The sequence below is a fragment of the Pezoporus wallicus genome, unplaced genomic scaffold, assembly GCF_028554395.1.
Source record: "Pezoporus wallicus isolate ANWC-B61680 ecotype Strahan unplaced genomic scaffold, APGP_CSIRO_Pwel_v1 contig_7985, whole genome shotgun sequence".
NCBI lineage: Eukaryota > Metazoa > Chordata > Aves > Psittaciformes > Psittacidae > Pezoporus > Pezoporus wallicus.
In genome coordinates, this window is record NW_026636538.1 from 633,776 (window position 1) to 650,010 (window position 16,235).

The window sequence follows — 16,235 nt, forward strand, 5'->3', positions numbered from 1 at the left end:
TCATAATCATTTACTTTCTTCTGAAAAGGTGTATGTGTTTCTTCTGAAGAGGTGTATGTGTTGGTGCTAGAAGACTGCATGGCAGTGAGATCTCTCACAGAAGGGCAGGCAGTTTTTTACACATGGTTATAATTTTGATTAAATTGCCTTCTGATTTTAAATGTATTCAACTATTCATGGCTGTTAAGATTTCTGCTGGTTTCATCGTGCTCTGTGACACGTTGTCCTTCTTGAGGCAGGTTATGGGGTGTAGCTGCTCCCTAGTGAACTCTTGGCTATCATTCTTCTGCTCGCTGGACCAGCTGCCTGGCTGACAGAAGTGTCTTGTGAGAGCCACTTGTCACCAGCCTCTGTGGGCAAGAGAATTGCAAGGTGTGCTGCTCAGAAAAGTGGTGTCCTAAACCCCACACTTATCCCAAGCACAGAAAAAAAATTGTGGTTAGACTGTTAAAGCCACTGCCTCATCACTTCTGAGGAACTCATTTCTAGGTCTGCTCCCTCTGCTCTAAACAGCAATTGTCACCAAGCCCTATTTCTGAGAAAAAAGGGATAGGCAATTGGTCTAGATCACATCAGAAATATTTGAACAATTTCCCTCAGCAAGGGAATATCGTCTGTTCTGTTTTGTCTTGTTTTAGCCAAAAAGCTGTGGGAGCGTGAGTCATCCTGTAATCAAAATAATGCAAATCAGTATGAGATGCTTGATGCTGATTCTCCTGGCATTGTGCTGCTGTTGTTGCACGGGATCAACCAGGGACATTGACTGCTGCCATGTTTTGCTTTGCCAGAGGGATGTGTTAAAGGCTGAGGACTGGCTTTCAGTTATTTGCTCCATGATCTGGCCATTGATGAGCCACCAATGGCCATCGCTTTTAGAGACACCCTCAGAGCTGCTTCTAAAGTGGACTGTGCAGGTGATCTCTGAAGGTGTTTGGTATTAGCTTGATAATTATTGTATGTTTTAAATCAGAGTATGTTTTGGACCCCTTAGTTAACAAACCTCTGTCTCTGTAGAGCCCAAACAGATCCCTTCCTCTATATTATTGATGCCTACTTAGATCCAGAGGACAGCACTGGCTGGACTTATGATCTTTTAAAGTCTGAGGATGGGGTTAAGATGAGAGGAGGGTGACTCGCCATTCCCAGCAGGATGTACAGGAGACCATTTCTTGCATTCTCATCCTCTCAGTTGTGTCCTGTGTTCCCCCCTTTCCATTATGTGTCCCCAGGCTTGACACCATATGAGCCAAGAAAATAGGAAACAGTGGCAGATACTTAAAACATTGCTTCTCTTTGGATGTGCTTATTGCTACATGCTGGACTTGGTGAACCCCTGGTGCCCTCAGAGCAACTCCTGGAACTTGGATACCTGAGCTAGTGCTCTGAAGGTCTCTTTATTAACATGGGAATAACCTAACAGCAGTTAGAAACCTGTCTTTGAATGCTGGAAGTTCAGGGTTTATTTTCCCTTCTGTCCGTGGAAATTCAGACCAGTGTTTCCTAAGAGTGACCCAATGGCCAGAGCACATGCTGAAGCTGCTCACTTTCCATTTCATCATGCATCACATCATGCAGGTGTGGAAAAAAAATCCCTGATCCTTTGGGACAGGAGCAGGAAGCCCTAAATAACAGCAATGTTTTATCCATGGAGCCTGAGCCAGCATTGACTCCAGGATACAAGGAAGGTCTCTTGTAGTTCTTCTATCTCACCCATGCCTATGGGGTTGAAAGTCTTATGGGACGTGGACAAAGCTTTGCCTGTTTATTGGATTTGCTGGGATTTGCCTACTTTGGTTCAGATATGAGTTTGGCATAGAGCTAGTTGGCTCACTCAAGGCTGGAACATTTCTGATGATGTGCAGGAGGCATTTCAGTACTTTGTGATCTTACATATAAAATCTACATTTCCCTATTTTCTTCTTCAGGACTATGCAGCATGCCAGGATGTCAAGTTTCCAGATTCAGTCTGATTTATGCAGTAAAAAGGGGCAGCACAGAAGAGGTTAGGGTTAGGTTTTCTTATTGAAGATGAAATTTTTTCAGTATCCTGAGGTTTGAAGGTGCTGGGTCAAAGAGGAAGTTTTCACTTCTTTTCATCTCCTTACAAGGACGGAGTAACTTTCATGCCTCTCTTAGTGACAGGGAAAGGAAAAAACCTGAAATGCAGAGTGATCTGGATTACCAGAAGTCAGCAGAGATTTAAAATGGTCACCACTTTGAAGAAATGGATTTCTAGGTAACAGACAGGATTGAATGTTGTAAAGTGCTTAGTTGAGGGAGCTGGCAAACTGGAGTTTTACCATATTTAGTCAATGCCCTTGTCTCGTTTCCCGTGTTTCAACATTGGCAAAACATACATATATATAGAGAGAGACTGTGTTGATTTCTGGTGGTACTGATTATATCCCCCAAATTCTGAGGAAAATGGATATAATTGTTGCTTTGAGGATCGCATAATTGAAGAAGAGTAGTAGTTTAGCAGATGTTTAACCATAAAGCAGCAAAAATTTGCTGGTTTTGTATGTGTTTTAAAATATACCTTTTATTTTTTATTTTTTATCCCTGGGTGACCCTGCCCTTTCAGTTTGAAGAAATCCTGAGAAGTAGAACCAGCCCCAGAATGCAGCCTGTCTGAAATGTCTCCTCGAGAAAGGAACAGTCTCTGGTTTCTATGTACTGTTTTCTGCAGCAAAACTGAAATAATATGAATATGAAGATGATGTATTGGCAGACTTCTTCCTAGTTTTTGTGTTTGAGTCATGGAGTTTTGTTGTTTAACTGTCAACAACATTTGGTCCATTCTTGCTCTTATAGAAGTTAGTGGGAGTTTTGCCACTTAGACAATATAAAAATAGTTCCAGCCTATTATTTATAAAATGGGATTATTATGTATCTCAATGCTGTTGAAGGTAGGTACTGTTGCTGTAGGCTTACAGTCCTTTTAAGCTAAGGCTACTGCTGAAAGAAGTGGTCTGGCCCCAGTCCTGGCTGATGTGTTTTTCCCTGGTGCTGACCCTCCTTTTTAGTTTCTCAGTGGTGAAGTGGATTAGGGAATTCAGATAGATCTACGAAAGCTCCCCTCAATTAATTTGAATATGTATCAGGGGAATTGCCCTTGAGTTGGATGACAGCTGACCTACTGGGAGAAGAGGGCATCCTTCTGGAGATTTGGGTACCCCTTTTGATGAGGGCTTCAGTGCTGAGAACGGGGGTTTGAGGGAACCATAGGCATGAGAACACAGTGCATGGGAAAGCCCTCCTTCTGTCTTCACTGAATCCCTCTTTTTCTATGTGTAAGGAGATACTGACTCACATCTTGAGACCATGAGCCTCAGTATTGTTTATTTTAGAGCAGTGCTGCTTGTGGTACGATAACTGTGCTACTGTTTTTCTTGGAACATAAAAGAGACATCCATGAAGGACCTCGGATATTGTGATGTTCAGTGGCCCAGTGTCTGGGCCAAAAGTTAGTCCAATGGCATTTCAAAGATTTAGAGAGTAGGAGTAGCTATTTGGCATTGAGGTGGACATACTGTCTGGGAAAGACACGGGTTCCAGTCACTGCTTTAGTGAATGTTCAGATGAACTGTACAGATTGGAAACAGCAAAAACCTGAATTTTCAGGTCTTGGCCCATTTCAGTGTTACTGAGTTAAGGGTGGTTACTTCAGGGATGGTAAGCCCAGGCTGAAGCTTCTGCCTGACACTAACGGCAGGATTGGAACATGATTTTCTGCATGTGTGGACAATGCATGCACAGCTGGGTGGCATTGGCACTTTCCCTCTCAGGCGATTGTCTGCAGTGACTGGCATCTTGACTCAATAAGGAGGGTATGGCTGCCCTTGGTTCTTCCTTTGGGCACCTGTGTGCTCCAAAACTAGCTTTTCTGGATCCTGTTCTTGGGTGCCTGCTTCTCCCCAGACATGGGGCAAGCCTGTGCCCCATGCAGGTCTGCTCCTGGTAGAACCAGACCTGTTACCCTGCTCGTTTGGCATATAAGGCTTTATGCTGGGGGTCAGGTCCATCCCCCTTGCTATTAGGATTTAGTGCTGCACAGTAAGCTACACGTTATTGAAACCAAACTGTTCTACTGAGATTCAGTATTTGTTGAAAATTGGAAGTCATATGTGTTGAAAATGTGACTATTACACAATGTTTATTTTTCTCTGTGTTCTTAAAGAACAGAGTAATAGATTTAGCCTCTGTGCTATGCATCAGAGCTGAATAGTTTTGGATAACTCTCCTATGTAATTTTAGGTTCATGAAGTAGTCCTCTTTTGCTGTTCCACAGAGTAGGTGAGGTCACATTTTCCAGAAGTATATTCAGATCTTACAAAATCTTTCTTCCTGATAAAAGCCCTCTTCTTTGTTTCAGAGTTCCCCCCTAAAATATTACATCTTTTCTCTGTATTTTAATTCTTACGTAGTACATATTGATATGTGTTAACAGAGCAAATGCGTTTCTTGGGTACATTTCTTAAAGTATTTTAAATTTTTAGCATATGCTAATAATTTTTGAGGAGGAAAAAAAAAAGTGATGATATGAATCTGTCGTGATTTAAACCCAGCCAGACAGCTCGTTCACTCACACCCCCCCCCTTTTTCTCCCTCTTTCCTTCCTTCCCTCCCCCCCGCCCTTCCCCGCTCCTGGAGGGATGGGGAGAATCGAAAGAATGCAACTCCCACGGGTTGAGACAAGAACAGTCCAGCAACCAATGTACAACACAAATCACCACCGCTACCACCAATGACAACAATGATAAGAGAAAATAACAAGGGAAGAGAATACGATACCACCTGCCGAAAAACGAGTCCGACCCAGAAGACCCCGTGTCCTTCCGGGTAACTCCCAGTTACCCCCCACCCTGGGCGTGACATGCTGTGGTATGGAATACCTCTCTGACTAGCTTGGGTCAGGTGTCCTGTGTCTGCTTCCCCTCCTCCCTGGCAGAGCATGAGACTCACAAAGTCCTTGGTCAGGGTAAACATTACTTAGCAACAACTAAAAACATCGGTGTTATCAGCACTGTTCCCAGGCTGAAAGTCAAAACACAGCACTGCACTAGCTATCAAGAAAGAGAAAAATTGACTGCTACTGCTAAACCCAGGACAGAATCTTTAGTTTGCTTCAGCCTGACACCAAGCCTTACTTTGATGGGTTCATTATGGACCCAGAGTTTGGGTTTGCTTTTCTGAAAATTTTGTTGAATTATGTGGGACACTGAGGGAAAAGCGGAGCCAATTCCTGCAGAGGGCTGAAAAGTAGCATGTTTAAAAGAGGTAAGGTAGAAGTTGAGAGGAAAAATGTTTTCTGGCTGATTTTTGAGGATTCCGAACTTAAATGGGAGATAATGCCAGGTCCCTAATCTGGGATTTCAAGAATATATATTTCCTTTTCTCTCTACTCCTCAAACCTTTATTTTCTTCGACCTGTCCTAACAACTACTTTTCTTCCCTATCTCCAGACATCTATATCTTTTTCCCTGTTGTATGTTTCATATTCTTACGTCTTTATCCAAGACTATTGATCCTGGCATGTGTTCCGGTTCTGTGCAGGGTGATGTGGCATCCAGGGTCCAAGACTGCCAGTTTTACAGCATAACTGCACATCCTGCCTGATACATTACAATTTTTGTTCCCCTCTTTCCTGTGGCCCATGCAAAAATATTTCTAGGTTTCCTGTACCTCTATAAAAGAAGCTACCTTGGAAATAGTACCCAGACAGTGCATGTAGGCCGTTTCTGGAAGTATCAGAGGTGTGATACTTTTATACTGGGGAGATGGGCAAGTCTGAAGGACAACTGGATTAGCCAGGCTAAGGTCAGAAAAGTCTGGGGCTACCACCTGCATGTTCTTAGGGTTATCATGGAATACAGTATACCTTGACGTGGCAGCTTCTGGGCTAACTTAACTGTGTGGGAGAGCTGAGGTGAAAACTGAGAAACCTGACAAGCGGCAGACATCCAGTAAACAAGAAACAAGGGCAGTCTGACGTTTCCGGTCTGCAAGGCAGAGCTGTGGTCATCAAGTGGCTTCCTGCCCTGCTCTTGTGGTGTGTTGCTGCTCCTACTCTTTCTTTTAGAATCATAGAATAATTAGGGTTGGAAAGCCCTTAAGATCATCTAGCTCCAACTCCCCCTGCTGTGGGCAGGGACACCTTACATGAAATCGTATCACCTAAGTCCTCGTCCAACCTGGTCTTGAACACTGCCAGGGATGGAGCATTCACAGCCTCCCTGGGCAATCTATTCCAGTGCCTCACCACCCTAACAGGAAAGAATTTCCTCCTTATATCCAGTCTAAACTTCCCCTGTTTAAGTTTTAACCCGTTACCCCTTGTCCTATCACTACAGTCTCTAATGAAGAGTCCCTCTCCAGCATCCCTATAGGCCCCCTTCAGATACTGGAAGGCTGCTATGAGGTCTCCAAGAAGCCTTCTCTTCTCCAGGCTGAACAGCCCCAACTTCCTCATCCTGTCTTCATACGGGAGGTGCTCCAGTCCCCTGATCGTCCTCGTGGCCCTCCTCTGGACTTGTTTCAACAGTTCCATGTCCTTTTTATGTTGAGGACATCAGAACTGCACACAATACTCCAGGTGAGGTCTCACGAGAGCAGAGCAGAGGGGCAGGATCACCTCCTTTGACCTGCTGGTCACACTCCTTTTGATGCAGACCAGGATACGGTTGGCTTTCTGGGCTGCAAGCACACACTGCCGGCCCATGTTCATTTTCTCATCAACCAACACCCCCAAGTCCTTCTCCACAGGGCTGCTCTGAATCTCTTCTCTGGCCAGCCTGCAGCTGTGCCTGGGATTGTTCTGACCCAGGTGTAGGACCTCGCACTTGGCATGGTTACACTTCATGAGGTTGGCATCAGCCCACCTTACAAGTGTGTCAAGGTCCCTCTGGATGGCATTCCTTCCCTCCAGCGTATCAACCGAACCACACAGCTTGGTGTCATCGGCAAACTTGCTGAGGGCGCACTCAATCCCACTGTCCATGTCACCAACAAAGATGTTAAACAAGACCGGTCCCAACACCAATACCTGAGGGATGCCACTCGATACTGGTCTGCAGCTGGACATTGACCCATTGGCCACAACTCTTTGTGTGCGGCCATCCAGCCAGTTCTTTATCCACCGAGTGGTCCATCCATCAAATTGATGTCTCTCCAATTTAGAGACAAGGATGTCGTGTGGGACAGTGTTGAACACTTTACACAAGTCCAGGTAGATGACATCAACTGCTCTACCGCTGTCCATCAGTTCTGTAGCCCCATCATAGAGGGCCACCAAATTGGTCAGGCAGGATTTCACCTTAGTGAAGCCATGCTGGCTGTCACCAAGCACCTTGTTGATTTTCATGTGCCTTAGCATGCCATCCAGGAGAATCTGCTCCAAGATTTTGCCAGGCACAGAGGTGAGACTGTGTTGTGGTTTAAACCCAGTCAGGTAACTCATTCACTCACTCCCCCCCTTCTTTCCCTACCCCTACTCCCAGAGGGACGGAGAGGAGAATCAAAAAGAATGCAGCTCCCACCGGTTGAGATAAAAAAAGTTTAGTAACTAAGGTATAACACAAATCACTACTGCTACTACCAGTAATAACAATGATAAAGGAAATAACAAGGGAAGAGAATACATCACCTCACCATCAACCAACCGATAACTCGGCCCCCCAGCCCGACCAAGCACCGACCCATACCTCCTCCAACCCTGCAGTCCCCCAGCCCTTCCGGCTCACTCCCAGTTACATCCTGGGCATGACGTGCTGTGGTATGGAATACCTCTTTGGTCAGTTTGGGTCAGGTGTCCTGTCTCTCGTTCCTCCCGTCTTCCCCTCCTCCCTGGCAGAGCATGAGGCTCACAAAGTCCTTGGCCAAACCAAAACATTGCTATCAGCTGTGTTCCCAGGCCGAAAGTCAAAACACTGCACTGCACCAGCTACCAAGAAGGAGAAACATGACTGCTACTGCTGAACCCAGGATAGACTGACGGGTGTGTAATTCCCCAGGTCATCCATTTTTCCCTTCTTGAAAATGGGGGTTATATTTCCCTTTTTCCAGTAATCGGGAACTTCACCTGACTGCCATGATTTCTCAAATACAATGGCCAGAGGCTTAGCAACTTCATTTGACAGCTCCTTCAGGACCCACGGATGGATCTCATCAGGACCCATGGACTTGTGCACGTTCAGATTTTTAAGATGGTCTCGAACCAGTTCCTCTCCTACAGTGGGCGCAAGGTCTTCATTCTCACAGTCCCTGCGTCTGCCTTCCAAGACTTGGGTGGTTTGGTCAGAGCCTTTCCCAGTGAAAACCGAGGCAAAGAAGTCATTCAGAACCTCAGCCTTCTCCAAATCCTGTGTAGCCAGTTCTCCTGAGAGCTTCCTGAGGGGGCCTACATTCTCCCTAGTCTGTTTTTTATTTGCTACATACTTGTAAAATCCCTTCCTGTTATCTTTAATACCCCTAGCTAAGTTTAATTCTAACTGGGCCTTAGCTTTTCTAACCTGGTCCCTAGCTTCCTGGACAACATCTCTGTATTCTTCCCATGCCAGCTGTCCTTGCTTCCACTTGTTATAAGCCTCTTTTTTCATTTGAATTTTCCTCAGCAGCTTCTTATCCATCCAAGGAGGTCTCCTGGCCCTCCTGCTGCACTTCCTTCTAGTTGGGGTGCAACACTCCTGAGCTTGTAACAGGTGATCCTTGAATATCAACCAAGAGTCTTGGGCCTCCCTGCCCTCTAGGGCTATATCCCATGGAACCTTACTAAGCAGGTTTCTGAAGAGGCCAAAGTCTGCTCTTTTGAAGTCCAGGGCACTGAGCTTGCTGCACACTCTTATCACTGTCCTGAGGATCTCAAATTCAACCATCTCATGATCACTGCATCCAAGGCTGCCCTGGAGAGTCACATTTCCAGCAAGCCCTTCCCTGTTGGTGAACACGAGGTCAAGCATGGCACCTCTCCTTGTCAGCTCCTCTATTACATGCAGAAGGAAGTTGTCTTATACACAATCAAGGAACCTCCTGGATTGCTTGTGCTGGGCCGTACCGTCCTTCCAACAGATGTCAGGGTGGTTGAAGTCACCCATGAGAACATGGGCCTGCGATCATGAGGCTTTTCTTATCTGTCTATGGAGTGCTTCATCCACAGGTTCTCCTTGATCAGGTGGTCTGTAACAGATCCCCACAGTAATGTCTCCCATAGCTATATTCCCTTTAACCCTGACCCACAAACTCTCTGTGGACTGCTCACCTGTCCCCAAACAGAGTTCCATACTCTCCAGCCTATCCCTAACATAAAGGGCAACTCCCCCTCCCCACCTGCCAGGCCTGTCTTTTCTAAAGAGTCTGTAACCTTCCATTCCAACACTCCAGTCATAGGAGCCCCCCCACCATGTTTCTGTGATGCCTATTATATCATACCCCTGTAGATATGCACACATCTCTAATTCCTCTTTTGTTCCCCATGCTACGGGCATTTGTATAGAGGCATCTGAGCCGAGCTCTAACTGAAGCCGGCTCATTGGCTGGAGTGGCTGGGATAACTCTATATTGCTCCAAGCATTTATTATAGGTGCTGGCAACTGACTGGGTGTGTTGGGATGGAATGATGTCCCCCTCCCCAACACATCTAGTTTAAAGCCTCCTTGACCAGTCTGGCAAGCCTCCTACCGAAACTGCTCTTTCCCTTCTTTATTGGACCAGCTCCACCAGCCCCCACTAGACCTGGCCTACAAACTCGGGTCCTGTGTTCAAGACACCCAAACCCCTGACTATGACACCACCCTTTTAACCATTTATTAACCTGGCTAATCCTCCTAGCGTTTTTTAGGTCCTCCCCTGTATCCTGGAGAATTGACGAAAAGACTATCTGAGCTCCAGAGCCCCTAACCACCTCCCCCAGGGCTCTGTAGTCATTTATGTTCTCCAGGCTACTGCTGTCTATATCCCTATCACCCACATGTGTCACCAGAAGTGGGTAATAGGCCGTGGGACTTACTAGAGCAGGCAGCCTCTCTGCCACATCCCTGATCCGTGCCCCTTTTAGGCAACACACCTCCCTTGAGACGGGGTCAGGCCGGCAGACGAGTGCTTCTGTCCCTTTCAGTGTAGAGTCCCCTACTACTACGACCCGCCGCTTTTTCCTGGCAGCACCAGTAGAAATCTTCTTTACCAGTGCATCAGCCGGCTGTTTCTGACGCGAGTGCGTTTCCTCATTAGCCCCCTGCAGGACAGGAAAGCGGTTCTGCGTGGGGTCAACAGATTTAGGAGGAAGCCCCTTGCTTTTAATTGTCCTTTTCCTCCTTTTTTTGTTGGTTTTATTTGTCACTAATTCCCAGCTTCCCGGGTTAACGGCCTCCTTCTTTCCTTTCCCCTCACCAGACCAGTGCAGGCACTCTCTACACCCCGAGCTCTGCACTGCAGCCTCCCCTCTCATCGGCTCTGTCTGGGTGCCTACACCGGCCAATGCCGGGGCAGCCAGAGCAGAGCTCCCGGACCGGGCCCTGCTCATACGACGAGTGCTCGCCATCCCGCTCGCCTGCCCGCGCAAACTGCCTCCACCCGCTCTGGTGGCTCACGCCCCTGGTTCATTGCTCGCGCTCCCTGGGGCAGGTTTTTACCCGGTCAGGGCTGGTGCCGCTCCTCCTGGCTCCGCCCGCTGTGAGTCAGCTGCTCGCTCTCGTCAGCTGAGCTGCCGGCTCCTGGGCAGGTCCTGTCGAGGACTTGAGGCTCCCTCGGTGGCTCTTGCTGCTCTGAGTTGAGGCTCTTCGACGCTGATCTCCCCCCCCAGCTCCGGTGTTGAAGGCATCCTCTCTCGAGCTACGCACCTCAGCAGTTGTCTTCTTCCTACCATAAGTGTCTTCATTTCCTGGTCCTGGTGTCCTGATGCCTGGTTCTGATGAATGGGGACGTAACAGTCTTATTTCTTTCTTGCTCTCATAACTGCAGAGGCTAGGACATGTTTCAGATACATTCTTCCCCAGTTTCAAAGTCTAGAGATTTTGAACAGTACCAGAACAATTCGATGTGTTCCTGATTTTCTGTGTTGGTATTTTATGCTTAGGATGCAAAAATTTTAAAATATGTAACACACAGGGAAGTTTAGTGGAGACTTGGTCGATGTTTGTTAAGACCTAAAAATGCCATATTTTTATTGTTTTAAGCAAAAATTGCCTTGCCCATCAGATTATTTATTTGACAGTGGCAGCTTCAGTACATGTGGATCAGCAGCATTGCTGTTCCATAGTGTGATTTGTAAGAGAAATCATAATTCTTACATCAACACAGTGTGAAGTAAATGAAGTTTGGAGGTACATAGGGGTGTGTTGTTCACATGCTGTTATTGGAAAAAAATGATTGTCATATTAATGATGGCTGCATTTGGCTTTGGAATTACATCTCCAAGGGGCTGTTCCTGTCAACAGAAATAAGACTGGGGAGAAATCAAGAACAGCAACAATATTCTGTGAGAAGATTCCTTGATGTTTTAATAGAAATTAATCAGTTTTTAAAATCTGATAATAGGGTGCATTTTTTTTTTTTCTTACTCTTCTCTGAAACCTGTTAGTAACACAGACAGATGCATAGCTCCAGATACTAAAATGGCTTAAGTATTCATTGCATTTAATCCTGGGGAGAGTAAGTTCCCTCATGAGGAATTCCCTTTGAACTAATCTATTTCTGGCATGACTGTTAGCAGGTAAACATGTGCTAGGAGGTGACTCTCCAGACAGAATTGTTCATGCCAAGGATCAAACTTTTGATGTACAGCAGTGTTGCAGACAGCTGATTTACAGGTTCTTTTTCATGTGCACACATATATATAATTGGACTTTCTGTAGCTAGTAAAGAATAACTGTAATCAGTCACGAAGACAGGCTGAGGAAGTTGGAGCTGTTCAGCCTGGAGAAGAGAAGGCTGCATAGAGACCTGGAGAGGGACTCTTCATTAGAGACTGTAGTAACAGGACAAGGGGTAACGGGTTAAAACTTAAACAAGGGAAGTTTAAGTTGGATATAAGAAGGAAATTCTTTCCTGTTAGTGTGGTGAGGCACTGGAATGGGTTGCCCAGGGAGGTTGTGAATGCTCCATCCCTGGCAGTGTTCAAGACCAGGTTGGATGAGGCCTTGGGTGATATGATTTAGCGTAGGGTGTCCCACGGCAGCCCACAGCAGGGGGTTGGAACTAGATGATCTTAAGGTCCTTTCCAACCCTAACGATTCTGTGATTCTATGATTCTATGCCTTTATCCTTCCTGGGACAGCTTTAGACTTTGCAAATGTGGACAATGCCATTTTAATTTCAGCTGGCAGTGTGATCATCAAAGTTGTGGCAAAGTGTTAGAAACATACATTTCTGTGTACAGAGGACTTTGTAATACATAATTCTGTTGGTAATTAAAAATTGCCTGCTTGTTCCCACCATCAACACCATTTCTGTACCTTAATTCTCAGAAATGACAGGGTGCAATTTACTGTTTAATATGAGAAATGAGAGGAAACCCATAGTACTACATAGATACTATTGTTTACTCATCCAGCCCAACAATATGTATAATATTTCACATGGTGAGAACAAATGAGTCTTCAGCTTCATACAGTCAGCCAAGTTTATCATGTTTATAATTCTGTCTTCAACACTTCATGCCCTTCACTTAGCTAATTCCCCAAATGCTCCGTATTCGTCTTTTGGTCTGTGTGGGTTATAATCTTTAGATTTTGTTTAAGCAAGCAGGCAATCTGCCTCCCTCCTTATATGAGTTTTCTGAAGACTTCTGTTCAATAACACACAGTCAAGCTCTGCATCAGATAATCGTAAGAGTAAGAAAGATACAGAACAGCTTTCAGTATGGGGACCAGAGCCGTGAGGCATTTAATTGTTAGGAGATGCTGGGGGTAAAGTTTTGTTATTTGTTTGAAGGCTCAATAAGGTGACATATTACCCATTTTTGAAAGGAATAACTTATTCTCCTTACATCGATAAACTGCTGGGGGTTTTGCTTCATTTTTCCCTTTTCCGAGGAAGTCTTTGGGAGATCTGTGCATGCATGTCCACATATTTATTTAAAATGAACATTGCTCTTGTCACTTCAATAGATAAGAACATGGCTAAGATGCAGATTAGTCCTTGAATTTTTCAGAAGTTACAAGAGTAAAGTTTGTGATGCTTTATGTATATGGTGCTGCCATTAAGTTAAACTAGCAGAGAGAACTTTCATTTTGTTTTGTCAAAGAATGGCTTTATTTAGCTTCCTTGGGAACATTCAGAAGTAGAGATGCTGGGCTGGAGTTTGCAGCTCTGCATTCTTTCCCTTAGCTTTAAATCCCACAAAGCTCACTGTACAAATGTCTGATGCCTGTCACCTAGGGAGAGCATGTACTTCTCCATGAAATTTCTTGGGGATTATTGATAGCTGTCTGCGGAATTCTTTAAAAAAAATAGTGTTTGTTCATTAATGCAGTAAAGTAATGCCAAGAAGAGTTACTATTCACTTCCTTTGATGCACAGTCACTGATACGACATGTGCCCTTTCAGTGCCTTCTGCACAATCCAAGTGGAGCACTGGGAGAGCTAATATGAAGTACTGGTTGCAGTATCAACCTACTAAGATCATGGCTTTCCTTGTGGAAAATGAAATTTTGTGGATACCTGCCTTTATTTCCAGTGGCATGGTTCCATACCTAAAATGATCCTATTGCTGGGATGCTCCTTAGGTAGGCAGCTGAACCTGCAGCTCATTAGAAGCAGCTGGGGTCTGTTAGCATGCTCACCTACCTGCCAACAACAACTAGTAATATTTGAAGGTGATTCCCTGGTTTGGTTCTCTGTGCCTCTTTCTGTAAGGCTAAGGATCTGAATAATTATTCAGTGAAAATTTTCTACACCTCACATGCTAGGATAGTTCTGTAGCTAAAACCCACAGGCTTTTGAAGTAGCAGATGTCTCTTGCCCTCTTAGTGGTGTACTCTTAAGAAACCAAACCTGTGTGAAATAGTTTCTTTAAGGTTTTGAAGTGTACTGTAGTTTCATCTTAAAGAAGCCATGAGCCTGGATACACTGATGCTGGGAGAGATGATTTTCTATTTTTCTATCAGTTCTTCTCATGTATTACAGTCTCAAAAAGAGGACTTTCAGGGGAAATATTTTCTTTTTAAAAATATGATAGTTTCAACTTCTTCAAAAAAGCCTTGCTAGGCATTTGTTATTAGTTTTAGTTTTCACGTACTTTGTGATTAGTTTTACTTTGTTATTAGTTTTACATTTTCACGTACTTTGTGGCATTTAGGTGAAATGTACAACACTAAAATTTCAGGCATCCATTACTACTTCTAAATTTAGAAAAAAAGAACCAGCCCACATCGTTAAGCAGTTTCTACTTACCTCTGTAACCAATCAGCAGAATTGGATTTTAAACATAGTGGTTGTTTTAATAAATTACTTCTTCAGTGCTGTGAAATACAGTTCTTCAATGAATGTTCTAAGAAGTTAGAAGAATTCTCTGGCTTTGGGAAAAATGGCTTATCTCTAAAATCCTTTGTTTCTTCAAGCAGGATAATTTAGCAATTTAAAACTATTCCAACTATGAAAAAAAAAGGAGCTGAATGGGATCTTACTTACCATGTGTGAATAGTTCTGCAGAAGTACATGCTTGCAGAAGTACATAGTTCTGCAGAAGTACACCTTGGAAAGATGGGTTCCTGGGAAAACTCAGAATGAGATCCTGTAGAACTGTGGTATTGTTCTGAATTAAATATGAAGGGTTTTGTTTTGTTTTGGTTTTGGTTTTTTTTTTATTATAAGCATACAACAAGATTTGTTGAAACTGCAGAGCTTTAATTTAATTTAATTTATTTATAAGTATTTCAGTCTAAAAATATGCGCTTCCAGTTGTTTTATATTAAGCTAAGTTGTTTAGCAACATATCAAAACAATTCCATGAAAAGAGCACTGTATTTTTTTATTAATCCCATAGGCATCTTTTGCAAATGTTTTTGTGCTATAAATGATTGCAGTGAGGCATTAAAGCACATGCATAGCACAGAATTCTCCCTGTATATCCTTCTTACCCTTCAAGTTAGGTTTTAATACCAACCTGATAGCAGGGTTTACAGAATTGTGTGTACTTGGTCCAGGGTGCTATTACAGATATTTAGTACCAATCCCTGCTGAAGCATTTCACATAGTCTTCTTTCTCCAGTAATAATTTAAATCTGTTTTAAATCTGTGTTCTGCACATCCCATGCTTTTCTGTCTGTTAAAACTGGCTGTAAAAGAGTTACAGGGAAGCAGTGTTAAAGCCACTGTAATATTTCTTTCAGGAATTACAGCGGAAGTTATAGTGGTAGCTTCTTTTGATGAACTTCACAAAAGAGCTCAGGAGGCCAAGGGGAAGATTGTTGTCTACAACGAACCTTTCATCAGTTATGGTGAAACTGTGCGATACAGATCACAAGGAGCAGTTGAGGCTGCTAAAGTCGGAGCAGTCGCATCACTCATTAGATCCATTGCATCTTTTTCTATTCATAGGTAAGTATTTTTCTTGTTTCTCCCTGTGACTCATGTTTCAGCCTTTAGTTCACGTGTGGTTTCTGGGCAGGCAGTTCTGTTCTCTGAGACTTAAATGTTGCCAGTTAGGAGTGGGTGTTCGGTTGTGAAACTGTTGGCTGCACAGTAATTTTTTCCCCTGTGCTTTGTCATTCTTTCAAAATGTTTTCATTTTTTGTTGCTGATTCAAATTTTATGTATTTATTTTAAAGAACTTCCTGCTTTCTCAAGGCTGCCATAAATATTCTGAGATCAACCACAATCGAATGTCTTTGGTGACGCCATGTACTAGACTTTGAGTGATGATGTGAACTGGTCATTCTGTATATTTAACTAGAATGTAAGTGCACAGGTTTTATTGTATTGGTCATTTTTCTAGTATGAGTTCAACTTGTACTAGATGAAGGAGTAGTCTGCTTTGAACATAATAATTTAGAACAGTTTAGCAGTAAGGATTGTAATTCTCACAATTCTTTTGAAGTGAGGTATAATGATTTTTATTTATTTCTTTTTTTAATTCAAGTATTTTTAGGTGTCTTAGTACATTATTTTATTTGTCCTATATAATGTTACATTCCTTTTTTAGTTTTCTGGTTGGTAACAGAATTCTGTATTTTATCTGGAGTTTTTTTTTCCAACTCTGATCGTTTACACTTAAAATGCTCATCCATTGTGAGGAAGACAAG

At 43.8% G+C, this 16,235-nt stretch overlaps 1 protein-coding gene across 2 annotated transcripts in view; it reads left to right on the plus strand.

Moving 5' to 3' along the window:
* CPQ (carboxypeptidase Q) overlaps positions 1-16,235 on the plus strand; it is a 165,640-nt gene that overhangs the window by 32,922 nt on the left and 116,483 nt on the right. For both annotated transcript variants that reach the window (XM_057400512.1, XM_057400511.1), the window contains exon 3: positions 15,324-15,531. In XM_057400512.1, coding sequence (XP_057256495.1) covers positions 15,324-15,531 — 208 coding nt within the window. The remainder of the gene's footprint in view (positions 1-15,323; positions 15,532-16,235) is intronic.